Source organism: Heptranchias perlo, chromosome 13 (assembly GCF_035084215.1).
Source record: "Heptranchias perlo isolate sHepPer1 chromosome 13, sHepPer1.hap1, whole genome shotgun sequence".
Classification (NCBI taxonomy): Eukaryota; Metazoa; Chordata; class Chondrichthyes; order Hexanchiformes; family Hexanchidae; genus Heptranchias; species Heptranchias perlo.
Window position 1 is genome coordinate 43,437,573 of NC_090337.1, and position 26,234 is coordinate 43,463,806.

The 26,234-nt window shown below is 41.3% G+C and overlaps 1 protein-coding gene across 3 annotated transcripts in view; it reads right to left on the reverse strand.

The window, feature by feature from the left end:
- The window catches only part of schip1 (schwannomin interacting protein 1), a 160,517-nt gene that overhangs the window by 14,548 nt on the left and 119,735 nt on the right, over positions 1 to 26,234 (reverse strand). For all 3 annotated transcript variants that reach the window (XM_067995387.1, XM_067995386.1, XM_067995388.1), the window contains one exon: positions 18,646 to 18,769. In XM_067995387.1, coding sequence (XP_067851488.1) covers positions 18,646 to 18,769 — 124 coding nt within the window. The remainder of the gene's footprint in view (positions 1 to 18,645; positions 18,770 to 26,234) is intronic.

Genomic DNA, 26,234 nt, shown 5'->3' on the forward strand with positions numbered 1-26,234 from the left:
AATTTTAAATCTAAGATTGATAGATTTTTGTTAACCAAAGGTATTGAGGAATATGGAGTTAGGTCACAGATCAACCATGATTTCATTGAACAGGCTCGAGGGTTTTATTGCTAGGGGGATAGAATATAAAAACAGGGAGGTATTGCTGCAGTTATATAAGGTATTGGTGAGACCGCACCTGGAATACTGCATACAGTTTTGGTGTCCATACTTAAGAAAAGACATACTTGCTCTCGAGGCAGTACAAAGAAGGTTCACTCGGTTAATCCCGGGGATGAGGGGGCGGACATATGAGGAGAGGTTGAGTAGATTGGGACTCGACTCATTGGAGTTCAGAAGAATGAGAGGCGATCTTATTGAAACATACAAGATTGTGAAGGGGCTTGATCGGGTGGATGCGGTAAGGATGTTCCCAAGGATGGGTGAAACTAGAACTAGGGGGCATAATCTTAGAATAAGGGGCTGCTCTTTCAAAACTGAGATGAGGAGAAACTTCTTCACTCAGAGGGTAGTAGGTCTGTGGAATTTGCTGCCCCAGGAAGCTGTGGAAGCTACATCATTAAATAAATTTAAAACAGAAATAGACAGTTTCCTAGAAGTAAAGGGAATTAGGGGTTACGGGGAGCGGGCAGGAAATTGGACATGAATTTAGATTTGAGGTTAGGATCAGATCAGCCATGATCTTATTGAATGGCGGAGCAGGCTCGAGGGGCCGATTGGCCTACTCCTGCTCCTATTTCTTATGTTCTTATGAGGGGCTAAGTGCCCTACTGGTCCTATTCTGATTTTGTGGAAGTTGAAAAACGTACAAACATCCATAATGCAGCCACAGTACTAGAACAAACATATACTAGGTGCAAATGATTGTGTGATTTTAATGGAATAGGGAGACTGATTTTTGCCTTAAGGGAGAGAATAAGATTGAGGATCAAATGCCAGCAGAGGGCAGACTGACTTTTCCATGAGCTGCAGACTCCAAGACAACCAAGGACTCTGATCTGGAGGGGAGGGAGATAAGCTCGGAGAAGCTGTTTGAATGAGAAGCTGTTGTGTGGACATAATTTGATATGAGCTGAAGTCTGGACTGAAAGCATGTGCTGCATGAAAGGGTTTACGTTGCAGGAGAAGAAGTGAAGAGCCCTGTAAATGCCCACAGATTTTCAGGTAAAAATGATCTTGTAATTTTCATAGTACTTATTTGCATGTGTTGTAGAAAATCTCTCGTCAGTTAAAATCCTATCCATTATTGTTGCTATCCATCTTACACAGGAAACTGGATGTTGGTCAGATTGCATGGATCAAAATTGAACTTGTTCTCCTTAATATATACCAGAACCAGTTGCTCAATCACCATGTGTGGAATGTATAAAATTGTAGTACATGATGTGGTATGCAGAAGACAAATCTACATGAATTTCAATTTACTTAACTGCTGGTATACAGATGGTGCTGGAAATTAACATTTTTACTCTGAAGCAGTGTTGGTGTTGTGCATCTTAATTTGGAGCAGTTGTCAATCTGAAACAATTCTAAAATTTACAGCTTTTATGTATACTGTGGATTACTCCACTTTAAATAATAAGATCATTTCTATGTTTTAGTATTCAACTTCCATCAGTAGTATCAATTAAATTTGAAAGCATCCATCAATCGACTTTTTTTTAAAAAAAGAGCCCAAGATCTCTGCTGTCCAAGTCACTGTAGACATATTCGTTGCTCTGGTGTTCCTACAATGAAATAGCTGGCATGCAGTAGGATATTATATATATAGGCCCAAAAATTCTATGTGGGAGATTTTAACCCTATTTGCCCAGTGAGAACCAGGTGGGTGGTCAGTTAAAATCGCGCAGGTTACTTACTCGCCCTGGAGACCCCGGAAGCTGACGGTTCCCGATTTTAACCAGCTGAATTGAGCAGGCAGCAAGAACACCTGCCCAAAGCCGGCAGAATCCTCCATTACTATCATTACCCGATTATGTCATCGGGACACGACTGCAATTTTCACTCGGCAGCTTGAGCGAGAAGCCACAGTGAGATTCCTGCAGGTGGAGACAGCGGGGAAGGGGATAAAGGGCCAGAAGAGATAACTTTTTTTAAAAAACATTTTTTAAAAAAAACTTTCCTTGTGGGGCCAGGAGGAGCACACTTCCCAATCATGAAACCCCTGTGGGATGGCCCGGCAGCCAATCTCGCCACCTACCTGGTCTCAGATTTTGTGCCGCTTCCTGTTGACTTCCCAGCTGGAATGGGTGGAAAGTTGGCCGGCAGGATTTAAAAAGCCCAGAATTTAAAGTACCCTGGGTCTCATTTCTGGAGCAGTGGAGAGTTTCTAATTCACACTGCTACTCACCCGCTGAAAACTGGCCCGGAGTTAAAATCAGGCCTAATGAATCTGATTACAAAGTACGCCACTTATTATTTTGGCCGTATTCACCTTGTTGCCTCAGGTCCTCTGATTTCGGGTGGGTCCAAGTGCAGGGCCCACGGTTAGCTTCTTAGGGTGCCATTGTAAATGAGTGCCCTTGGACGCAAGAATAGGAAATTAAGGTGGATGGGAGAGTACGCAATGCTAACTTATGCTTCACTACCATGACAATGTTGGCCCTGTACCTTCTGGTCCCCATCCCCTTTTCCTCTCAGCAGCACCCAAGAAATAAGCATTCCGCAGGTGCTAGCAATAGCAATACTGGTACACAGAGATATTGGTACTCACAGCTCACGGGGCATAAAGAAACTTTATGATGGTGCTCATCGGCAATTCTGAAGAGTGCCAACTGCTTAAAAACCACCTAATATGGGGAATTGCTAATTTCTCATTACATAAAAAGACTTGCATTTATATAATGCCTTTCATGACCTCAGGGTGTCCTAAGGCACTTTACAGCCAATGAAGTACTTTTGAAGTGTAGTCACTGTTGTAATGTAGGATAAACTGGTAACATACTTTGCCTTTTTTTATTCAACTTTTGGACTTGATAGGCACTGATTTGCAAGAAACAATGGATGAGCATGGCTAATGTCCAGGGCTAAATCCCAATGCTGCCTGACTGTCCAAGTCCGCCTCTTCCCAACACCCATGGAAAATGTTACCAGCTAGTGTCAGCATGGGTTCCAGTTTAAAATGAGTGTTCTAAATATTTGAAGTACCACTGAGCAGAGCAGATGTTGATTAATAGCAGTTGGTAACTTCAGAATGGTGGGGAGTGGGGCAGGAGCTAATGAGGAGAGAAAAAAAGTCAGAGAATTCGGGTTCAGGTGGATATGGAAAGGCAGAGTCATTACTGGGACTCCCAATGGGTGAGGAGATGCAGAGAATTGGTAGTTGGGAGGACAGGGAAGGGCAGATAATAGAATAGACCAGGATAAGACAACAGTGCAATCACTGTTCCAATTCTGTTTCAGTGTTTTTATATGCTGCTGGATTTCCCTTGTGAATTTGGCAGGATTGGCAGCAACGAAAAGCACTGTTTTCAACATTGCTCCTTCATTGGTGGATAAACCAGTGAGACCAGCCCTTTCCCTGTTGCCAGCCCAACCACATAGAAAATCTGAAATAGAAACAGAATGTTCAACTGGTAGTTTTGTAGCTTCACTAGTCTGCAAGCCACATGAAGCAAAGGAAGTCATTCAAACTGGGGGACCATCTACTCGCTATATTCACATTAGAGGAAGAGGTGTTCTCCCTGCTATACAAAGAAAAAAAATGATACCTGTAGCCATAGGGTAAACTCTATAAAATCTTCACATAATCACAATGTTTGCCCTGAGACAGGCAATTCATGGACAATTACTAGCAAGTCAATGATTTTTCACCAGATGCACAACAACTCATAGGCAAAATAAATTGTTATATGATCTGAATTCATCGAATTAAATCACAGCACAGGTGGGGGGAGGGGGAAATTGGTAAATCAAAAAACAAATGCAGCAGATGATTTATTGACAGGCACTCTCATGTACTTTATTAATAGTTAGTTGCATAATGCCATTGACAGAGTCCTAAGAGCAGGGCATCGGCCTGTGTTCTTTGATGGGTGCGGATACAAGGTATAGGTACCAAAATGATAATTAAGATTTTAAAAATTCTTCAAAGTATCAATGGTTCCTAAACAGTAGAATAATGATGTTGGACAGGAAATATCTTAATGATCTGAAGAGTCAAAACAGTTGTTCCAAGAGGAGTGAGGATAGGGGAATGTGCTAGGCGTATGTTTTTAATAAAGAAGAAAATAAATGGTTTTAAGATAATTCATTTCCAGATGTTGTCAAACTACTTCACGTGTGGAACCAAGTAAAGGGATTTTTATTTGAGGTGATGTCAGAACACCACTGCTGACAAAAGCACCACCGCGTATCATAGAACTGCTCACACTGTTAGCATCTATTAATCCATTCTTTTGTTTGCATATAGCATCATTCCAGACCCTGAAATATTTAGGGGAAAATTGATTACATTGCAATTTAATCTAATCAAAAAATGAATATATTATAATTCCAGAAAAAGTGGTAACATTTCGCAGGCCAGGTACCTCCAACACAGTACTCTAATATTAGAGCTTCACATATGACATCAATCACTAGGCGGATCAAAGTTGTTACTATGTTTTACAACTATACCAGTCAGCAAATTAAACCCAGACTGCACCTACACCATCCAATAAAACCCAATTAATCACAATCTATCCATGCTACTGGTATACCACACAACTCAGGCCAATGATTCCCAGAATCTAGGAATGAGAGAGGCAAACTCTGAGCACAGTCCTGGCTACATATATCAAGAAGTGTCCTCGATCTTCTTTACTGAAGTCCCACCTCCCTCAAATTTTATTGCCAGGCAGGGACTGTCCGGTCTGGTTAGCACTGCAGTTCAAAACAGTGGCTGCAGTTGTATAACTAGTGTAAATCCATGGTGCACCATTACTTGTTTTCATTCATCTATTTATTGTTTCATAAATCTTCTGGTATTTTATAGTCCAAGCCACAGTCTATGCAAGTGTTTATTCTATCATCTTCTGAAGTTGAAAAGATCATGTGAGGGCACATGATATAATCAACATGAGATTTTCTGTTTGACCCCTGAGATTGCCACAATTGACAGATATTGAGCAGGTAAAAGTCAAAGGAAGTGAGGGCTTGACTATTGGAATGGTCCTAAAAACGTCTAGAGTAAAATGCCAAAAACCAGTTTGTTCCATCCTTTATTTCACTTTTGTAAGAATCAGCTGTTAGTCAAACCCCCTAAATTACTTGCTCGATTTAGAGAGGCCAGGAAGGAAGCACTAACTGTTAACCATGGTTATTGAGAGAGAACTGTGTGACACGGAACTGGGTTCAAAGTAGCCTAGGTCGATAGGTAGAAAGTCTTTTTCCTGTTCCATTTATAAGGATCCCAAATGAAATAAGCTTCAGCAGTCTCAACTCAGTGACTTGTTGGCACTGCCCCATGGGATAAACTTGTCCTTTCGCAATCCCACTCAGAGGTCACATGATGGCTGTTATGGGAAGTGGCAATTCCACAGAGTGGCTGGTTTGGAAAGTGAACGAACTACTACAAGTAGAAGTAAAAGGATCACACTCTACAACTGAGATTCAAGTACATTTTGTCATACCATGGTAGAGGGAGCTTTACATTGACTACACTCAGCAACTGCCCAGAGGGATGTTTAAAACTTGAGCTAAGTATTATGGAAATGCAGATGCAAATCCACATCTTATTACTCCATGGCATAACATGTTGGAGAGCAATCTCTCAAGACACAATTTGTGATCACAGCTCTGAATAAAAGTTTATGGGGAGGTGCAATGGGGTGTAGAGAAAGACGACAAATCACAAGGTAGTGGTGGGGGGGTGGGGTCTGTTGCCAGATAATATTGTCCAATTTTTACCCTCCAAATGTCCTTGCCTTCTTACTTCCAGCAGGGACTTATTCAAGGATCTTATTCCACAGTTGCTGGCACTCTTTTGGTGCCTTACCCAAGTAACCATTCTTTGCCATAAGCTTAGAGAAGTTGAATATTAGCAGATAGATTGACCATGGAGAGATGACAGTGATGTCTGATCCTGCTCTCTTCCTAGTCCAGGGGACCATAGGCTAATTGCAGCAACCTAATTATAGTCCCTGCAGACTCTACCAACTCAGCACAAACCAGGAATCGATGCTGTGACTTTATGGTCTATATGGCGTGTGATTACACTGGACAGTGCCTTTATCCAATGGATTTATTTTAAATTCCACAAGCTTTCGGAGGCTTCCTCCTTCCTCAGGTGAACGGTATGGAAATGACATTTTCGAATCCTTCGCATTTGAGAATCACAGAACAATGCCTGGTGATTACTGCCCGTTGCCAAGGCAATCACAGTGAGCAGACAGAAAGGTGTCACCTAAAAGGCCACCGAATATACAAACCCCCCAAAAAAAGAGAGAGAGAGAAGGAAGACAGTCAATGACCCGTTATATTAAAAACAGATAACATTTGTTCGCTGGTGGGGTTACGTGTAGTGTGACATGAACCCAAGATCCCGGTTGAGGCCGTCCTCATGGGTGCGGAACTTGGCTATCAATTTCTGCTCGACGATTTTGCGTTGTCGTGTGTCTCGAAGGCCGCCTTGGAGTATGCTTACCCGAAGGTCGGTGGCTGAATGTCCATGACTGCTGAAGTGTTCCCCCACAGGGAGAGAACCCTCCTGTTTGGCGATTGTTGCGCGGTGTCCATTCATCCGTTGTCGCAGCGTCTGCATGGTCTCGCCAATGTACCATGCTCTGGGGCATCCTTTCCTGCAACGTATGAGGTAGACAACGTTGGCCGAGTCACAGGAGTATGAACCGTGCACCTGGTGGGTGGTGTCCTCTCGTGTGATGGTGGTATCTGTGTCGATGATCTGGCATGTCTTGCAGAGGTTACCGTGGCAGGGTTGTGTGGTGTCGTGGACGCTGTTCTCCTGAAAGCTGGGTAATTTGCTGCGAACGATGGTTTGTTTGAGGTTGGGTGGCTGTTTAAAGGCGAGTAGTGGAGGTGTGGGGATGGCCATAGCGAGGTGTTCGTCATCATTGATGACATGTTGAAGGCTGCGAAGAACATGGCGTAGTTTCTCCGCTCCGGGGAAGTATTGGACGACGAAGGGTACTCTGTTGGTTGCGTCCCGTGTTAGTCTTCTGAGGAGGTCTACGCGATTGGGCAAAAAGACTTTTAACCTCAGTGATTGGGTTCCATATTTCATGCACCCAGATGATGATAAAGGCAAGCCTTCACAACTGCAGGGATTACATTAGCTACACTGATTTGGTTTGGTAAATATGGATTTTTGAAAATTTTAAAAGCACAATTATTTGAGAAATTCTACATTAGTTTTATTTCATTCTACATTTCCAGAGCTTTGTCATTTTGATTAATGCGGATTTATGATTTGTAGAGGCACACAGAATGTGAACAAGAACAAATCACCAACACAGCCAGTTCATGCATATCTCTTCTATCCTCTATACATGTATACACGCACATACGTTATCCTTCAAGATTATTTTCAAGCGAGTAAAACTGATTCTATCCGTACATCTCTAAATGTCATATTCCAGTTCAGCAAATTGAAATCTATCAGCTTGAGTTTGATCCTCCTCAGCACTATAATTTGTGCTTAGTGGGGTAGAAATAATCCATTTTTTTGATTAGAACAGGGCAAGAATATGTAACATTTTGAGCATCTCCAAGGAAAAAGAGAAAGAAAAATACATCAGTAGGCTACATGTCAGAAACTGATATAAACCTGAAGTATGATTATAGACAACCCTCTCAACATACTGGGTCACCTACAAGCATACACGGTATAAATACAGTGCATTTTAGACTAACAGTGTGTGAAGTTTAAATGTTGTTTGTTGCTTTTGTGGGGCAAAGTGATACCAAGCACTCCTGAGTCACAACCTCAACAAATGCAGTTCCTGTTGTATGCTGCTAAAAGTCTTCTGTAGTCTTTGAAGTCATAGCCTATAAATGCCAAGGCTGTTTTTATAGTACAATTACATATTAAAACAAAGACCTGTTTAGTTATACATCATCATGAGAGTTTCAGCTCCAGTGGAACAGCTAAAAGAATATGCAGGCAGTACATATACACATGGTACAAACATGGCTGCCATACTAAATGTGAAATGAAAATTATCTATGCGGTCAAAGATAAATTCCTGCATTACTGACCTTATGCTAATGCTAACTCTGGACCCTGCTAATTCAGTATTGAGATCAACTGAGTTCAAATTCCACAATCACTAATTGCGAATAAAGACAGGCTTCAAATTAAGTTATTAGCTGGTCCCAGCTGCATCACTTTAGCACACTGGAACCTCATCACTGTGGACAAAATGGAAGTGTACTTTCCAAGTTATGTAAACATGCAAGCAACGTGCAGAATTCATACACAATAATAAGTAGTAACTGAGTTAGGGAAAGAGCATAAAACATGGGAGAAAACTAAGAGGTGCCAGACTCCCAGTTTCAATACAGGATCGACAAGAATGTGGTCATAGTAAGATTTCTGATTAGAACCACTGAATCAGGACCCAGCAAGTCTGAAATTACTAAGTTTGTTGGTACATTTATTCAATCAATTTTTAAATTTTACTGGTTCAGACAAGTAGCTACTACAGATCCTTAGAAATTTAAACTGAAAAAACACTTTATACAGCAAATACCACTACTGGTAACTTAAAAAAAAAAGCTTAGAATCATAGAACGATACAGCACAGAAGGAGGCAATTTGGCTCATTTTGCCCGTGCTGGCTCTTTTAAGAGCTATCCAATTAGTCCTACTGCCTTGTTCTTTCTTAATAGCCCTGCAAATTTTTCCCCTTCAAGTATTTATCCAGTTCCCTTTTGAAAGTTATTAGTGAATCTGCTTCCACCACCCTTTCAGGCAGTGCATTCCAGATCATTGTAACTCGCTGCGTTAAAAAAAAAATCTCCTTGCCTCTGGTTCTTTTGCCAATTACCTTATATCTGTGTGCTCTGGTTACTGATCCTTCTGCCACTGGAAACAGTTTCTCCTTGTTTACTCTATAAAAATCCTTCATGATGTTGAACACCTCTATCAAATCTCCCCTCAACCTTCTCTGCTGTAAAAAGAACAATCCCAGCTTCTCTAGTCTCTCCACCTAACTGAAGTCCTGCATCCCTGGTACCATTCTAGTAAATCTCCACTGCACCCTCTCTAAGGTAATCTTTCCTAAAGTGTAATGCCCAGAATTGGCCACAATACTCTAGCTGGGGCCTGACCAGTGATTTATAAAGGTTTAGCATAACTTCCTTCCTCTTGTACTCTATGCCTCCATTTAAAAAGCCAAGGCTCCTCTATTTTTTTTTAAAAAACAACCTTCTCAACTTGTCCTGCCATCTTCAAAGATTTGTGTACGTATACCCCCAGGTTTCTCTGTTCCTGTATCCCCTTTAAAATTGTACCATTTAGTTTATATTTCTCTCCTCATTCTTCCTACTAAAATGCATCACTTCACACTTAGAATCATAGAAAGGTTACAGCATGGAAGGAGGCCATTCGGCCCATCGAGTCCCTGCCAGCTCTATGCAAGAGCAATCCAGCTAGACCCACTCCCCCGCCCAACCCCCGTAGCCCTGCAAATTTTTTCCTTTCAAGTACTTATCGAGTTCCCTTTTGAAAGCCGCAATTGAACCTGCCTCCACCAGCCGCCCGGCAGTGCATTCCAGATCCTAATCACTCGCTGTGTAAAAAAAAGTTTTTCCTCATGTCACCTTTTGTTCTTTTGCCAATCACTTTAAATCTATATCCTCTTGTTCTGCCAATGGAAACAGTTTATCTCTATCTATTCTGTCTAGACCCTTCATGATTTTAAATACCTCTATCAAATCTCTTCTCAACCTTCTCTGTTCCAAGGAGAACAACCCCAGCTTCTCCAGTCTATCCATGTAACTAACATCCCTCATCCCTGGAATCATTCTAGTAAATCTCTTCTGCACCCTCTCTAAGGCCTTCACATCTTTCCTAAAGTGCAGTGTCCAGAACTGGACACAATACTCCAGTTGTGGTCAAACCACTGTTTTATAAAAGGTTCATCATGACTTCCTTGCTTTTGTACTCTATGCCTCTATTTATAAAGCCCAGAATCTCATATGTTTTTTTAAACCGGTTTCTCAACCTGTCCTGCCACCTTCAACGATTTGTGTACATATACCCCCAGATCTGTGTTCCTGTACCCCTTCTAGAATGGTGCCCTGTAGTTTATATTGCCTTTCCTTATTCTTCCTACCAAAATGTATCACTTTGCATTTTTCCTGTGTTAAATTTCATCTGCCACCTGTCTGCTCATTCCACTAGCCTGTTTATATCCTCTTGAATTTTATCACTATTCTCCTCACTGTTCACAGCACTTCCAAGTTTTGTATCATCTGCAAATTTGGAAATTGGGCCCTGCACACCCAAGTCCAAGTCATTAATGTATATCAAGAAAAGCAGTGGTCCTAGTTCTGACCCCTGGGGAACATCACTGTACACCTCCCTCCAGTCCAAAAAACAACCGTTCACCACTACTCTCTGCTTCCTGTTACTTAGCCAATTTTGTATCCATGCTGCTACTGCCCCCTTTATTCCATGGGCTTCAATCTTGATGACAAGCTGATTATGAGGCACTTTATCAAATACCTTTTGAAAGTCCATATCCGCCACATCAACCCCATTGCCATCATCAACCCTCTCTGTTACCTCATCAAATAATTCTCTCAACTTCTCTGCGTTAAATTTCATCTGCCATGCGTCCACCCATTTTACCAGTCTGTCTATGTCCTCCTGAAATCTGTTACTATCCTCCTCACTGTTCACTACATTTCTGAGTTTTGTGACATCTGCACACTTTGAAATTATGGCCTATGTACCCAAGTCCAGGTTGTTAATATATATCCAAAAGAGCAGAGGTCCTAATACTAACCCCTGGGGGACATCACTGTATACCATTCATCACTACTCCCTGCTTTTTGTCCCTTAGCCAATTTCATATCTAGGCTGCCTTTAATCCCATCGGCTTCAATTTTGCTAACAAGTCTATTGTGTGGTACTTTATCAAACGCCTTTTGCAAGTCCATATACATATCAACTGCACTCTCTTTATCAACCCTCTCCATTATTTCATTAAAGAACTCAATACTAGTTAATTGCCTGCAGTGTTGCTCACCAACAAAATAAATGTCTCTTCCTACAAATATGTTGGTGCTTTTTCCCCCACTTTTTTCTGTCTTTTGTTTAACTTGCACTCTTTTCTCACTCTGCATGTATGGCTCTCATATACTTCTCAATGTGATGTCTGTTTTACTATTTCCCTCCAAGTCTCCTATTTTTATCTGCATGTCTTGTTGTATGTGCTCTCACATATGTCTCTTTACAGATGTATTGAATTTTTATGGCTGAACTTTTTTTTGAAGCCCAGGATAGGCAGCGAGATGGCAACCAGTACAAAGGGGAGCCTGTATTGGAGCTAGACACACACTGGGTGAGAGAGAAACTGAGGTTTTATGCCAGAGGGAAGTGAGGGAACTGGGGCCAGGAAGAAGCCATGAAGCTTGAGCTCGGGGTACTCATCATGTAATTGCAGTACTGCTGCAACGTATAGAAAAACAACTCAATGTGCATTGCAGAAAAATCACTCATTTAACAAAACTGTTCACAAAATGCTAACTAAAATTTGACAGATTTAGTCATAACTGATTAGGGCACAAAGAGCTGTAATCCAACCAAATAAGTTAATTTCTAGATGTAATTTCAGTGTTCAGATGAATTCATTCTTGGGATGTGGGCGTCGCTAGCAAGGCCAGCATTTATTGCCCATCCCTAGCTGCCCTTGAGAAGGTGGTGGTGAGCCACCATCTTGAACTGCTGCAGTCCGTGTGGTGAAGGTATTCTTATCCTTTTTTTGTAGTAGTTATGAGTCACATTGGCGTGGGACTAGAGTCATATATAGACCAGACCAGGTAAGGATGGCAGGCTTCATTCCCTAAAGGACATTAGTCAGTCAGTTGGGTGTTTATGACAATCTGACAGTTTTATGGTCATTTTTTTACTCTTACCAGCTTTTTATTTCAGATTTATTTCATTTTTTTTATGGCAGTTCATTACATACAGAAGCAGTTGGTGTTAACCAAACAAACAATGAAGGAGTTCTTGTCTTTGGATCAAGTGGCCTTGAGTATATATGTCTTATGGCCAAGGGTATTGTGTACTGAGTCTTGTTTATTATAGCATGCTAAAGCTCCCACAGGCTTTCTAAGACATGTCTGTTCACTTGAATGACATCTTAGAAAGGCATCTACGTAACCAATGTGGCCTACAATTGGTTAGGGAAACTGAAAAGGGTTTCTGTGGTAGCTTAAGATATTTAAGATCACACATCAGTCAGAAAAACTGCAATGGTTCTGAAAGTTAGGCAAAGGTTTTGGGAAGTTGTAGAGAAATCTCAAAGTTCGTAAGGCAAGTAGTAACAGGTTGGAAAGCATGTTGAAGAATGTAAAATTGGAAGGCTTAAGAAAGGAAATTATTTTAGTCAGTGTAGAAGTAGAAGAAGTTAAGTGTCTTCCAATGTTAATTTATTAGCATAAGTTTTTAAGCACTGAGAGAAAATACAGTATAAGTCAGCAGAAAAAGTTATAGTATATGCAAAGTTAGCTACATTAGGAAGAAAGATGATGACCATGACAATGACATGCTGCACAAGTCCTGGAGTAACCCCAGGCCATTGCCGAGGATAGCAGCACTGTCCAACTTGCTACTCAAGAAAAGGCTGTACAATTTTATTTTCATGTCACTAAGGGACAGCCCTAATACTGGATGTCTACCAGTATATGCACTGAATATGGACAGTGCACTTAAATTTCAGGCAACCCGAGGCTTGGGCAGAGTGAGAGTGTCTTTACAACCACAAGAGAGTTGTGACTAAGGAAGTTTGTTTGGGCAGTTGGGGCCAGATATTAAACTTAACTGCCTAGAGATTTCTTTGGTTTTGTTTTGTTTTGCCCTTCTTGTTTTATCATTTCGGGTCCTAGCATTTCCAAATATAAGGTGACTCTGGAAACACTGGGAAGGAAGAAGTTCACTTATCACAAGTGAGAGAAGCTGGCTACACTGGACGAGACAGTTGTAAAGTTAGTGAGGGAGGTGAGTGGGCATTCACTGATGAGACAGAATCATCAGTGAAAGACCCAATGCTATGCACACATGCAGAAACCAGTAGAAACTACTGAGGGGGAGAGGACTGTCACATGCACAAAAAGAGAAAGATCACAAAAACGGTCCCTGAGCTTTGAAAGATAAGGGCTTTGTAAATAAAACATTCCAGTTATAAATAAAGGAAAACTCAATGCTAATCCCGAAGAGAAAGTAAATATGTATGAGTATGTTTATGGAGATTTCTTTTCAGAACTAATTTTGTGTGTTTCTTACTTTAATTTTATTTTTAAGGGTATATGGTGGGGTGAGCTGAGGAAGTATTTGGAAAAAATTCAGGGATTTTATTAGTTGCTGTTGTGGTAGTTGCTGGTGGTTCTTTGCTTTTTAGTGAATAGATTTTATGAAGTGATGAGTGATTTTTTTTCTTAAAACTGATTGTCTTAAATGTACCATTGACTAAAACAAAAAAACAAATCAGCATACTTTTACCATACTAATTTTTTTTGTGTCCTATGGACACTTTCCACTCCATGGACATGTAGGCAGTCACAGCAATTAATGATATAGATTAGGCACAGGGAGCTATTGCTGACTCAACTTGGTGAAAAAATGCAACTAAACTGAAATGGGACTTAATCTACTAAAACACGAATCACTACTAACTGTGCATTAGGCTAATATGATAGAATATTACTTCAAGTCTGCACCAGTGTTTTCCTCCACATGAACCACTTTGTCTAATCTCGTATTACCTCTGAAACTAATTAGCTTTTTACAATTATCTGCGGCTCAGAAATGTTCAATCTGTTGAAGGAAGGCAGGTGCAACAGGCAAGAGAAAAAATAAAGTGCATTAAATCCATATTGTAATTTGAAGCTTGAACATTTTTATCAGCCCAATCCCAGATATACTGTAGTCTAGTTGTCAAAAACAATTTAGTAATGCTATTTTAAACATTCATGTAATTGTAGATTTCTCTTTTTTCACTGGAAAACTTTTATAAAGTATGCTTGTTAAATTTAATTAATTTTATTTCCAGGCTTCATCAAAGCTGAATACAATACCATGCATTAAGATGTTTTTCTCTTTAAAGAAAATTATTCACATGTCCCCAATAAATCTAACTTTACACACTGAAGGCACACTTTAACACTACAAATGACATTGAAATAAAATGTTCCCCTCCCAGTTTGTTCCATGAATTTTGAGATTTTGATTTATTTGGAGGTTTCCCATGTCCTGCATACATTGTTTTATGGGCATATGGCAGATCAATTATATAGATTCATTTTAAAATTAGCAGAAATAAACAGAAAAGTGTATTAAGAGTTAATCCAAATTCTTAACAATAGTTTGTCTATTAAACCATGCTCTTCAATCAAAGGGGAACAAGCTGTAACCCTTCAAATTCTATTTTATGTAACAAAACAATGCAATTTAAATATTACAATAGTCTCCATCGAATGAACCCAATACTAAAAAAAATGGTCCTTCTCACTGACAATGAATGCTTTGTGAAATGGATTCTTGCTCAAGGATGACATTAACCATAACCCAAACAGTGGAAGCCTATGTAAGTCCATGTACAACTGTGAATTATTCATAAAGCATAACTAATATGAGGGTGCAGTGAAGCTTCCTCACAGTAAAAGGGATGAATCATAATTTGGCACTGATGAGAAGGGATGAATTGTACGAGCAATACAAAAATAGTTTCCACAACAGTAACTCAAACAGAGGCACCCAGTCCTTTTATTGGGTGTTTTTATCGTAGAAAATGCACTCAGCTCTGCCTAGTACCATAACACAAAGTCCGCAGATATCTGTATGTGAAGTCATATAATAATCAAAAAGAGCAATGATGCTCCCAATTCTCTAAAAGGTGAATGTTTTTAAGGGTAGCAGTCCACAACACGAATATCATATACACTGAAGAGCACTGCAACTGTTAAAAATGCAAATCCCTATTTTGCCAAGTTTTCCCAATGTTACAATTCAACTTGTTAACCTGGCCCCCATGTAATATGAAACTTCTTTTGTCTGGTTTAATTTACTGCATTACATAGCTCTGTTCTAGTATCCTGAATAAAACTACAGTACATTTTAATCAAAGCACATCTAATATATATTATCTGTGTGGTTTGATTCTTTGTACTGTTCACAGCTCTTAGTGAACAGAGGTGAAATCCATTAATATACATTACATAAAAAATACACACACAGAATAAATGATGGCAGTGAACTCAAATGCAGGCCAAAAACCACACGAGGAACGAGATAAATTCAGATTTGGACATTCTTCAGATAAGCCTAAAGATTAGTTTTGTGTAATGACTTGGTTCTACTGGAAAGCATTACATTTCCAAACAGCTGTAAAGTCACTGCACATCTGAGAAACATTTATTTATGCGGAAAAATTGTAACAATCTGAAAACATATTTCAGGCATTCTAGTTCCGCTATACTCCTCACAGGCAGAAACTGCCAGAACACCACAGATTCATTATACACAGCAACTGTTTTAAGAGATTCCAATTTTACAGAACCAAGTTCTTTCCTCTTAGCCATCTATTACATAATGCCTACAAATATATTTCATAAAAGTTCCTTTTTCTGAACAGTGAGTGAAAACACAAAGGGCATGATTTTATCGAGGGGGCGGGGAGTTTCTGATGGGAAACTCGGAAGTACAGGTTTCCCGGACGTCCTTACGATTTTAACGTAAGGACGTCTTTTTTTTTTAAACAGTTTCCCGCCCGACAGGCCGGCCTGATTGACAGGCTGGTCTCAATCGGACCAGAGAAGAGGAAGGAAGAGGATGTGAACAGTTAAGTGTTGGATGGGAAGGGTGAGGTCGGATCGTCAGGGGGCTGGGGTGGGAGAGCGGATCGTCGGGAGTGGGCGGGGTCTGGCGTGGGCGGGGTCGTCGGGACGGGGTCTGAGATCGTCGGGGGAGCAAGGTCCGGAATCGTCCGGGGTAGGGTACATGATCGTTGGGGGGAGGGGGGGGGGCCGAGATCCTGGCCGGGGTTGTGGGGGGGGGGGGGGGGGGGAGGTCGCTGCAGGTAGGCTTGCTAGGCCTGGGCGAAGCGCTCCTGCTCCTCCGGGCCCACAAGCTGTGCTATAAGGCACTTTCCTGCAGTTTCGGGCCTTCTCACCTCCTCTCACATGGCGGGAATTAGAAGGCCCGGGAATACTGGCCCCGAGAGGTTAAAAACAAAAAACCTGTCAAAATGGAAGTCCGCAGCCTCCCTGAAAGCTTGTACTGACCGACCCGCCTCCTGAGAGGGGGTTGGTCGCCTGCCCCTTATCCCATTTCTGTGATAATCGGAAGTGGACGGGTTGGAGGTGGGTTTTAGATTTTCACTGCCCACCCACCCGTTTTCCCCATTTAAAATCATGCCCAAAGTACTAGATCTGACAGCCAGAATCCTAATGGTTACTGTCAGATGACTAAAAAAAACCTGTCTGTAATACTGCAGTAAAGTTGCAATATTGCCAATTGGACTATGTTAACTATGTGGCATCACTGACCAATCAGATCCCAGTCCTGGTCCATAGTAATGGCACAATACCATCGAACAATCAGATCTCCACAAGAACACAAGACAGATTTATTATTTTCAACGCTGTGTTTGTCCCAGTTTTTTCTCCCATGGAGCCATGGCCTGACTGGCACACGACTCTCTGCTCTGCCCAACCTGAATGCAGTCACTCTCACCTAAGTCCCCCCAACCCCAGTGTGTACTCACACGAAGACCTCGGCCACTTTGCCTTTATCTAGGACACTCTGCTCTGTGCAACCTGACCAAAGTGTGTCTTTTCTATTCAAATGCAAGTCAGTCTCTGCTCCTGCTCCCTCACAGTGTCCAAGCTGATCTTCTGTCCTGCCCAACCTGAAGTTGGCATGATATGTTGTCTTCCCATCTATTCAATTCCTAGTGGATTCCTAGTCACCTGCCCCAAAATAGCACGTGTAGTACCACCAACCTTCGTGTTATTCCTCTCCTCGTTGATGGTCTACTGTCCCATTTTTGTTTTCCTCAACACCTGGTCTCACTCATACCAGTGTTGGGCTGAGTGAGGCCTAGTTGCACCTAAATTTGTGCTTGGAGAATAAACTGCTTTGCAGTAACCAATCTCCTCAGTGTCCCTCCTCGTCCATTCCCCAACTGCTTTAATCCCTGGCCAACTCCTCCCTTCCCCACTCAAATACTCTGTCCCCATTTCTTGTGCCCTGAACTACCCTTAAGCAATCTACTAGTGGTATATTTAAATGAACAACAATGATTAGTGTTTGCTATATCCTTATTCTGCACATGTACACTGTAAATCTTTATTACATTGCCCCATGTAGGAACTGTGGAAACAATTTATTACAACGAGCAGTATGGTACAGTGAGAGCTCCATTGAGCATCTATACCACTGGAACCTACAGAAAATATTGGTGATATGGCATTAAAATCAGTTAATAACCTTGGTAACATTGTTAGACTGTGTTCCTATACTGCATTTTCCATTTTAGAAACAGTTGCACTTAGCATTAGCCTGAACAACATACTGTACTGTGAACCGGAAAAGCACAGTTAAGACCAGTCACCCAGTCTACAGTATTTTCAGGTGTGTGTCACATGGCCTCTAATTGATCTTGCATTCTTTCTTGTTTATAGTTCCTGATGTATGAAGGGGAATAAAATCAGAAGCCAGAAAAATAATGAGTGCAACCACATCACAGAGTGAATTGTTAATTACCTATAAAATGTGAAATGCAAGCTCCCTTTGATGGTTCAGTGGGTTTAACCAGTGATTAACTGGAATAGATCAGGAAGGGCCTAGGTTCGATCCCTGGTCTATGCTCAGTTAGCTGATCTGCTGGGATTGGGCAGTATAGGAACTACATTTAGCTTTAGTGCCCTGGGTTTGGAGGAAAGGGGGAAAACATTGACCAGCACTGTAACACTACATCCACGGACCCCTGCTGGAAGCGCACAAATGGACATCAGATGAGTACAGGTTTGAGCTCAGCTGTGATGTACTTCATGATACAATAGCTTTCCAACACTTTCGCCTAAGGTTGCCAGAGGCTGCCCATGAAACCATATACCACCAAGGATTGAGAGTCTTAAGAGGAAGGAGGGGGGAAACTAAAAGGACAGGGAAAAACTTAACTATTTTAATACATTTCAATACTCTTTTGATAAGTTCTCTCCCTTGAAGGTATGTCAACATTCGTTGATCTCTCTCGTCCCTGTCCTGAGCCACTAATCTCGGTCTATCACTAGGTGCACCCCGAAATTCAGCTTTTGTCTCCCAGCTCATTATTTTCGTAGTTAAAATATTAAACTTGCTGGTGCCCATTATAGCCATTATATTGCTACTTCCAAACATATTTTTGAATTGCAGCCATTGTAGTATCCTAGACATCTGCAGAGAAAAAAACTACATATGGAAAAAGTAATACTTACTCTCAATCTGGGAGTGTAAGTCATTGACTATAACTTGCAGCTGGCCAATAGTCATATCACGCAAGTCTGTGGGTTTGAGGCTTCGCTTCATCAAACTTTCACTAATGTGGGGCATGTGAGGCAACTGGAAAAGAATACAATTTACTTAGCAACAGCCTAAAAAAAGGATTTAAATGACATAAGTGACTTTTAAAACATTTTTATGATGCCAAACCAATGTTAGGCCATGCCTCAACAGGATGATTTATAGGTGCATAGATGCCAGAGATGTAGCTGTACTGGCTTAGCTCAGCTAGAGGCGTGGCTAGTTCTGGAGCACAGATCTTCAGCACTACAGCCGGGATGTTGTCAGGGACCTTGGTCTTTGCTGTGTTCAAGGCATTCAGTCATTTCTTGATATATGGGATGTGGGACAACTCTTCCAACTTTGGCACCAGTTCCCAGATGTTAAGTGAGGAGGACTTTGCAGGGTCGATTGGGCTGGGTGTCCTGATTTGATGCCTAGCTCGCAGCCGGGTGGGTCTGGCCAGTTTTATTCTTCATATTCTTTGTAGTGGTTTGATACAACTGAATGGCTTGCGAGGCCACTTCAGAGGGCAGTTAAGAGTCAACCACATTGGTGTGAGACTGGAATCCCACAAAGGCCAGACCAGGCAAGGACAGCAGGATTCCTTCCCTAAAGAACATTAGTGAATCAGTCAGGTTTTTACAACAATGACCCAAACAAAAATAAAGAGAAATCAAAAATAGCTGTTAAAGTTACAACTGATTGCTGGGTATCTGGGATGATCCACCATCACTAGTCTCTCTGTTGACCTCCCCGATGGTTTGCTATAATCTCACAATTCACATACTTCGAACACCATCTTCAAACTCAATTATTCAACCTGTCATGAGCAAGTAACATCCAACTTAAGTGGTTTTCCAGCACCCTAGGTTTGATTTTTTTTTAAAAAAGGGTCACATTTTCCAAAATGTATGTGTGAGGTTTATTATTTCTGACAAGAGTACACTTCTGGGTATACAAGGAGTCTGTAGCAACATTCCAAAATATGAATTATAGATGCTGCTTTTTAAATAAATAAAGAGTTACATCCATAAAAAGTTTTTAAAAATGGTGTGAAATAAAGTTATCATGTTATAGCAAATCAAACTCAAATTTGACAGTTTGCAAGATATAGCAAACCTGTACTTGAAGTCACAGATGAATTCTTTAAAGTTATATACTTTGACTTCAAAATAAGAGACCCAGTTACACTAGAAAGTCACTAGAATTTGTTGTAATTTAGTGTACATTTCGTAGTTTTTAATTTGCATCAGAAAAAGACATATATTGTAGGGTGGGAAATATACTTGAGCTTTCTTACACTGTAGAATGTATGATCAACACATTCTAATTGAACCCAAACTGCTCTTGTTAGTGAAACTACTACAGCTGTACAAGAAAGAAGGTATTAAAACCCTTCACAATGACTCAGGAAGAGGTGGACAATTTGCCCTCCTCCATCGAACACTTCTGACTTCAGGAGAGCCAAGACTATTAAACGTAGACGAGACGAAAGCGGGTATTTTAACACTCCCCGATCCCTGGGAAAGGAGTGGGGGAACAATTAAAGTGGAACGGTTGAATTTCCTGCTTTGTTCCCGCCGAATCCCCATTTTAACTCCGCTGCTTTTTGGTGGAGGATGAGCCTCCTGCTGGATTCTGGCAGGAGCCTCATCAATAAATGCAAATTGGGGTCTCATGATGTACATGGGTCCCTGCCGGCATTTTAACCCTCCCGAGCAAGGTGTACACCATGGTTACTCCAGCAAGCAAAGATGTCGGGAAGCCATAGAGGCCTTTCTAAGGCAAGTTAAAAAAAAACTTTTCCAAGAGGAGCCAAGAGGAGCATGAGTACAGCCTCTGCTGCTCCAGGTTCCTCTCCCACCCCCCCCCCCCCCCCCCGCCAGCCGCGAGACCCTCACAACACCCGGCTCTCAAGATTTACCTTGCTGCCTTGGTGCGGGCTCCGGGCCACCCATCTGTTGCTTTCCGCCTAAAACGGGTGAGCAGCTGATCAGCATTCAAATGAGGCCCAATTACTTAAAATCTGCTGGGCCTCCGATGAAGGCTCCCACATGGGATTGCTGCCTACTCCCATCAGCTTCCTGACAAGAATTGAAAATCTGCCCAAAAGAATAGCTCTCGCAAAGATTTGTTATTTGTTTAAAAATAATTAAAGAAAGGAACTTCATAGCAATGTGAAGATAGATAAATAAATCTGAAGTTAAGCTTCATCTACTCTGATCCAATAATGTGTTTCAACCCCAATCTGAGAATCCTATGTCACCAGTTTTTTTTTCATTCCCTGCACCATGCTGTCTGGTGGCATCTGCGATTGAGCCCAACATTATGGCTAATTCTGTGTTGTGGATTGGTGCTCAATAGGAATGGGGATTGAGTTTGCTCATTTCACATAAAACACTTACAGCTAGCACAGATGGAAAAATTTCATCCCATCTGCCAATTCTGGAGGTGAAATAGCAGAGTTTTAATTCTGTGTCATCGAATTCCCAGGAACTGATTACATATGTGGTACTATATTTCTGATCAGCTTATAAGCAAAACCCTGGCATTTCTTAGGTATCTAATCATTTTTGTCTTGGGTTGTAATGTGACAGCATTTAATTGGGCTTAAGATTAGAGATATCAGATTGCCAGACGTGGGGGGAAAGGAAGAAAAGAGACAGAGATGGTACAATTGCAGGCCTATCATGAGACTGTAAGACAACTGCAAGAAAGCAGCAAATAATATTGTACAGTGTGATATTAAACATTGACACATTCAAATCATGTAATTTCATAAATATTTGCAGTTTGCTTTCCATCGGATGCACATTCTTTAACTGGGTAGCTGTATTGATGCAGGATGTGCATCCTTTAACTTTATCACACCCATTTCCCCTTTATGATGTAATCAGGATTATTTGTTCAGCAGCTAAATGAGTCATTAGGAATATTACTGATTGGAGAGCAGCGTACAGTGGTCAAAGGCAATTATTTCTGTGTAATAATGAATAAAAGACTTGCATTTATGTGGTGCCTTACATCCAAACACCTCATAAGGTGCTTCACACAATTAATTACTTAAGTACACTGACTGTTATGTCGGCAAACACGAGAGTCATCCTTCATCAGCAATGTACCACAACGATGAATGACCAATTTGCTATTTTTTGGTGGTGTTTGCTGAGGGAAGAATGTTGGCCAAGTCCCAGGAGAATTCGCTGTTCTTCTTTGAATAATTCCATGGAATTTTAATCCAAAGGATTGCACTCGACAATGTAGCACACTCAGTGTGCCAGCCTCGATTACAAACTCCACCTTGATACAGGGCTCCAACCTACCACTTTCTCACTAAGGCGAGAGTGTCACCAACACAGCCAAACCAATCTGCTTGTGTAAGTGCTCTCACTAAAACCTTTACTTTTTTTTTTACACTATCCACCACTCTTTTTGATGCCCTCACTTGATTCCCTGCCCAAACCTCTGCCAGTTCTTCTCATCAGCCTGCAACTAGGTGGCTGATGTATGTTTATGAGAATAAAATGGACCTTTTGCAGCTGGTGATCTAAAGTTATAACATCTCAGATGTTGAATGTAAGCAGTTTCCGATACATTATTGAGGATATCAGCAAATCAGTTTGAATTCAAAACAAATGTTTAATAGTTTATATGATGTTTGGCAATTAAAAAATGAGCAAGCATGATCTTCAGACCTTCATAGCAGTGTTTCACCCATTAAGTAATCAAAGTTGAACACAAAATCATATACCATTTAGCTCAACAAACAGCAAGATGAATGGAAATGTGAAGAAATCTGCCAATAATGTCACAAAAGTAAAATTAAACTCAGCTTATTTACATAGAGGTAACAGGGATGACTATCACCATTTATTTGACTAATTAGCCATGTTGTTGCGATGATAGCAAAATCTGGTAATTCATTTATTACTTGATAGTGTCCTGAACGAAATGGGTCATAAAACAGCCAAAAATCAGAGATGAAATAAATCAGCATAGAAACAACACCTAAAAATAAATTGGCCACATGCATGCAGATGACCAATGATATTCAAACTGTCACAAACCGCTGACCCTACTGAAACCTCTGCAGTAAGCCTAATTTTAATATTCTCAGTGAAATCTCAGTGTCAACAGTACTGGAAGTTAGGTGCTCGTGTGCTGGGATGTGCAGCAACAAATGCTGGCCTCAAGGGGAAGGTTATTTTGTGAAAAGAAAACTGTTCTCAACTTGTTTTCTCACGGAGGAGAGAGGAGATGGTGATAGTGGTGCACCACATGTCCCCAAATTCTCAGGTGCTTCTGTGGAAGTGTGTAGCAAATGAGGCAGAGAAGGGTGGCCCTCCTTGGCACTCTAGGGCACTGTCCCCACGGGACAGCAGCACAAATTGCCTTGCAGCAGTTGGCATCTCATATCAATGCTCCACATTTTTTCCTGAATTACAGCCAACATCTGGGTTGTTTTGACATCTCACCAGACTAGATAGGGTAGGACTACCTATCACTAACTCAAGCCACTTTTACATTGTTCTTTGGCCACCAGCTCCTGTATCTGGAGGTCAGATGAAGCTAAACCTGCTCAATTCTGTTTGACTGGCAGCCAGGAAGAGCTGTTTTCCCATGGTCTTAGTGCCTGCCATTGATCTGTATCTTGACAAAGTATTGCATTAATGCACCCCCGCTCCCCCCATGACATGATAACCTAATTTTGTGCCTTTGCAATACTCCATTTCTACCTTTTCAAACATGGCCATCTGGAGGCTTCTCTTCCCTCCCTGTACCATTACCTCTGGAATCTCCCAAAGAGCTATCCTTGGCCCCTCGTAATCCTCATCTACAAGCTACCACTTGGTAACATTATCCACAGGTAAGGGGCAATTTCTACATGAATGTCAGTGCCACCCAGCTATAACTCTGCATCACCTTTCTTGACCTTTGACTGTCTCTGTGCTGTCAGACTGCTTTTTCGACATCCAGTCTTGAATGGGCCATAACTTCCTCCAACTCAACATCATCTTCTGCCCCACTACAAACTCTGGTCCATTGCTACCAATCCCATCCCCCTCCCCAACACTGTGTCAAACTCAACCAGACCATTTACAACCTTGGAGTCCTGTTTGACCCTGAGCTTAGTCCCAGACCCCATTTCCTCTCTACCACAAAGACCGCTTACTTTCACCTCTGCAACATTGCCCACCTCTGCCTATCCACTGCTGAAACCCTTGTACAGGCCTTTGTTACCTCCAGACTTAAATATTCCAAACTTCTCCATACTGGCCACCCTTCCTACACCCTTGGTAAACTCCAATTTTTGGAAAACTCTGCTGCGCATACTCTGTCCCACATGAAGCTCCATTCACCCATCAACCCTGTACTCAATGACCCACAGTAGTTCCCCATCCTGGAGCAGATTAAATTTAAAACCCTCACCTTTAAATCCCTCCATGGCATCACCCCACTCTTTCTGTGCAAACTTCTCCTGCCCTTTATCCCCCATAACACTCTGTTCCTCCAACTCTGGACTTTTGTGCTCTGCCCCCCCTTTCATTGGCAGCAAAGTTACAGCCGCCTGGGTTCTACTCTGACATTCCTTCTCCAAACCTCTCTGCCTGTCAACTCCCTTTCCTCCTTTAAAAACCTCAAAACTCAATTTAACTTATTCAGTCATCTTAAAGCAGTGACCTTGATCAGAGGCCTATATTTAGGGCGTTTTGTTTTGAGTCATTTGGATGTTTTTCAGTTGTCACCATTTCTGGGACTGTACCAGCTTTTTTTTTTAAAAAGCTGTTTGTTGGCTTTTAAAGGTTTTCCAGGTTGGCATGAATGTATGGAAACATCTGTACTTAGTATACAGTGAATGGGTCCAAGTTAACACAGGAAACTTGTATCTCTTTTGTCTTATTGGGTCTAGGAAAAGCAACTCCAAAATAATCTCCATGTGTTGTTCTCGTGTGTTTATGTCGTCATTTATCTTTACTCTTGTAGGCATGAATCAATCACTAACAGGTGCAGGCAAATCACAATACAAACAATATAAACGATCTTTGAATTGCTCTAGTGAATTAAAAATGATTGCAGCAGGCCTGTAAATTGCTGCTGAGCTGGTTGAGTGCATTAGTCAGTTTGTATCATTATGATATTTTGCATTTTAATGCAAGCACAATGATGTGTTGAAGGGGGTCAGTATGTTTAGTGGGCCAGAAGGGGAGGCAGTTCACCTGATGGTAGATTGCAAAGACCCACAGAATCAGGGTCTGCACCAGCATCTGTTCTATGAAGATTAGGAGTGATGTTGGTGGCAGGAGAATTGTTTTACCTCCCTCAAGGTAAAATGGGTATTAGAATGGGCCTACGAGTAATAGATGTAAGTCTTAACCCACCATTATAACAGGCCAAAAACGTATTCAGTTCTTGCCCATAGCAATTTACAAACATGACATAAGTTAACAAATGTACAGACCAATGTCTTTATTATTTCTGACGAGAGGTCTTCGACCTGAAACGTTAACTCTGTTTCTCTCTCCACGTATGCTACCTGACTTGCTGAGCTTTTCCAGCATTTTCTGTTTTTATCCCTTAATATATATTGGCCAATTTTGCAGGACTAGGGCATGTGGTGCGATTTCTGCCTGCTACAAAGATGTGCGCCTAACTCTTGCCAATGCTCTGGCTGTAGTCATTTCCAACATTTTGGTGGCCTCCCCAGTCTCCAACAGGCAATCAACCTGGAATAGGATTGAAGATTAGCCATGGTAGGCCTTGGAAGCCTGTTACTGTATAGCATTGCTGATGACCTTAGTGCTGCTGGTGTAAATACAAAATATATTTTCTTTTTCTGAATTTGGCACCTGTGCCAACATCCTAATTGATTGCATAGGATTTTGAGGCATTTTAATTTTAAATGGCCCCTGTGCCAGACTCATAGCAATGCTGAGCATCAGGGATAAACAGGCACCCAGCACTACTACTGAACAAATGACAGAAATACATTTATATATATTTCCTATCATTTGTATATTATTACAATACTCCATCACTGCCAGAGAATTGGTTCCCATTGCAATTCCTGCCCTAGCCTGCCCAGGTTACACCAGGAACCAGCAAAAATCCAGGCCACCATCTCTAAACTCTTAATGTTTCTTACATCCAATCCTTTTATATTGTGCTACATTAGCCAAACCAAAACATATTCAGAATCTGATCCACACAAACCATTGCTTTTAAGCACAATTTAGCTACTGCAATTGGACTGTAAACCTCCCAAATTATCAGGTTTGTGCCTCATAAGGTAAATTTCCAGCAAAAATAAGTATTATGTGGACATCTGTATCCACACAGTGAGGTACAAAGAGACTGTTAATTTGATTAATACTCGAATCAGGATTTTTTTTGGAAGTCTTGTCAAATTTTTCAAGCTTTACAAGTTCCTGAGGTTGAATAATCTGAATAAGCCGATTTAGTAAAGTATTATGTCTGTCGGCTCCAATAACACCATAGATAAGCTGAAAGGTCAGCATCAGTA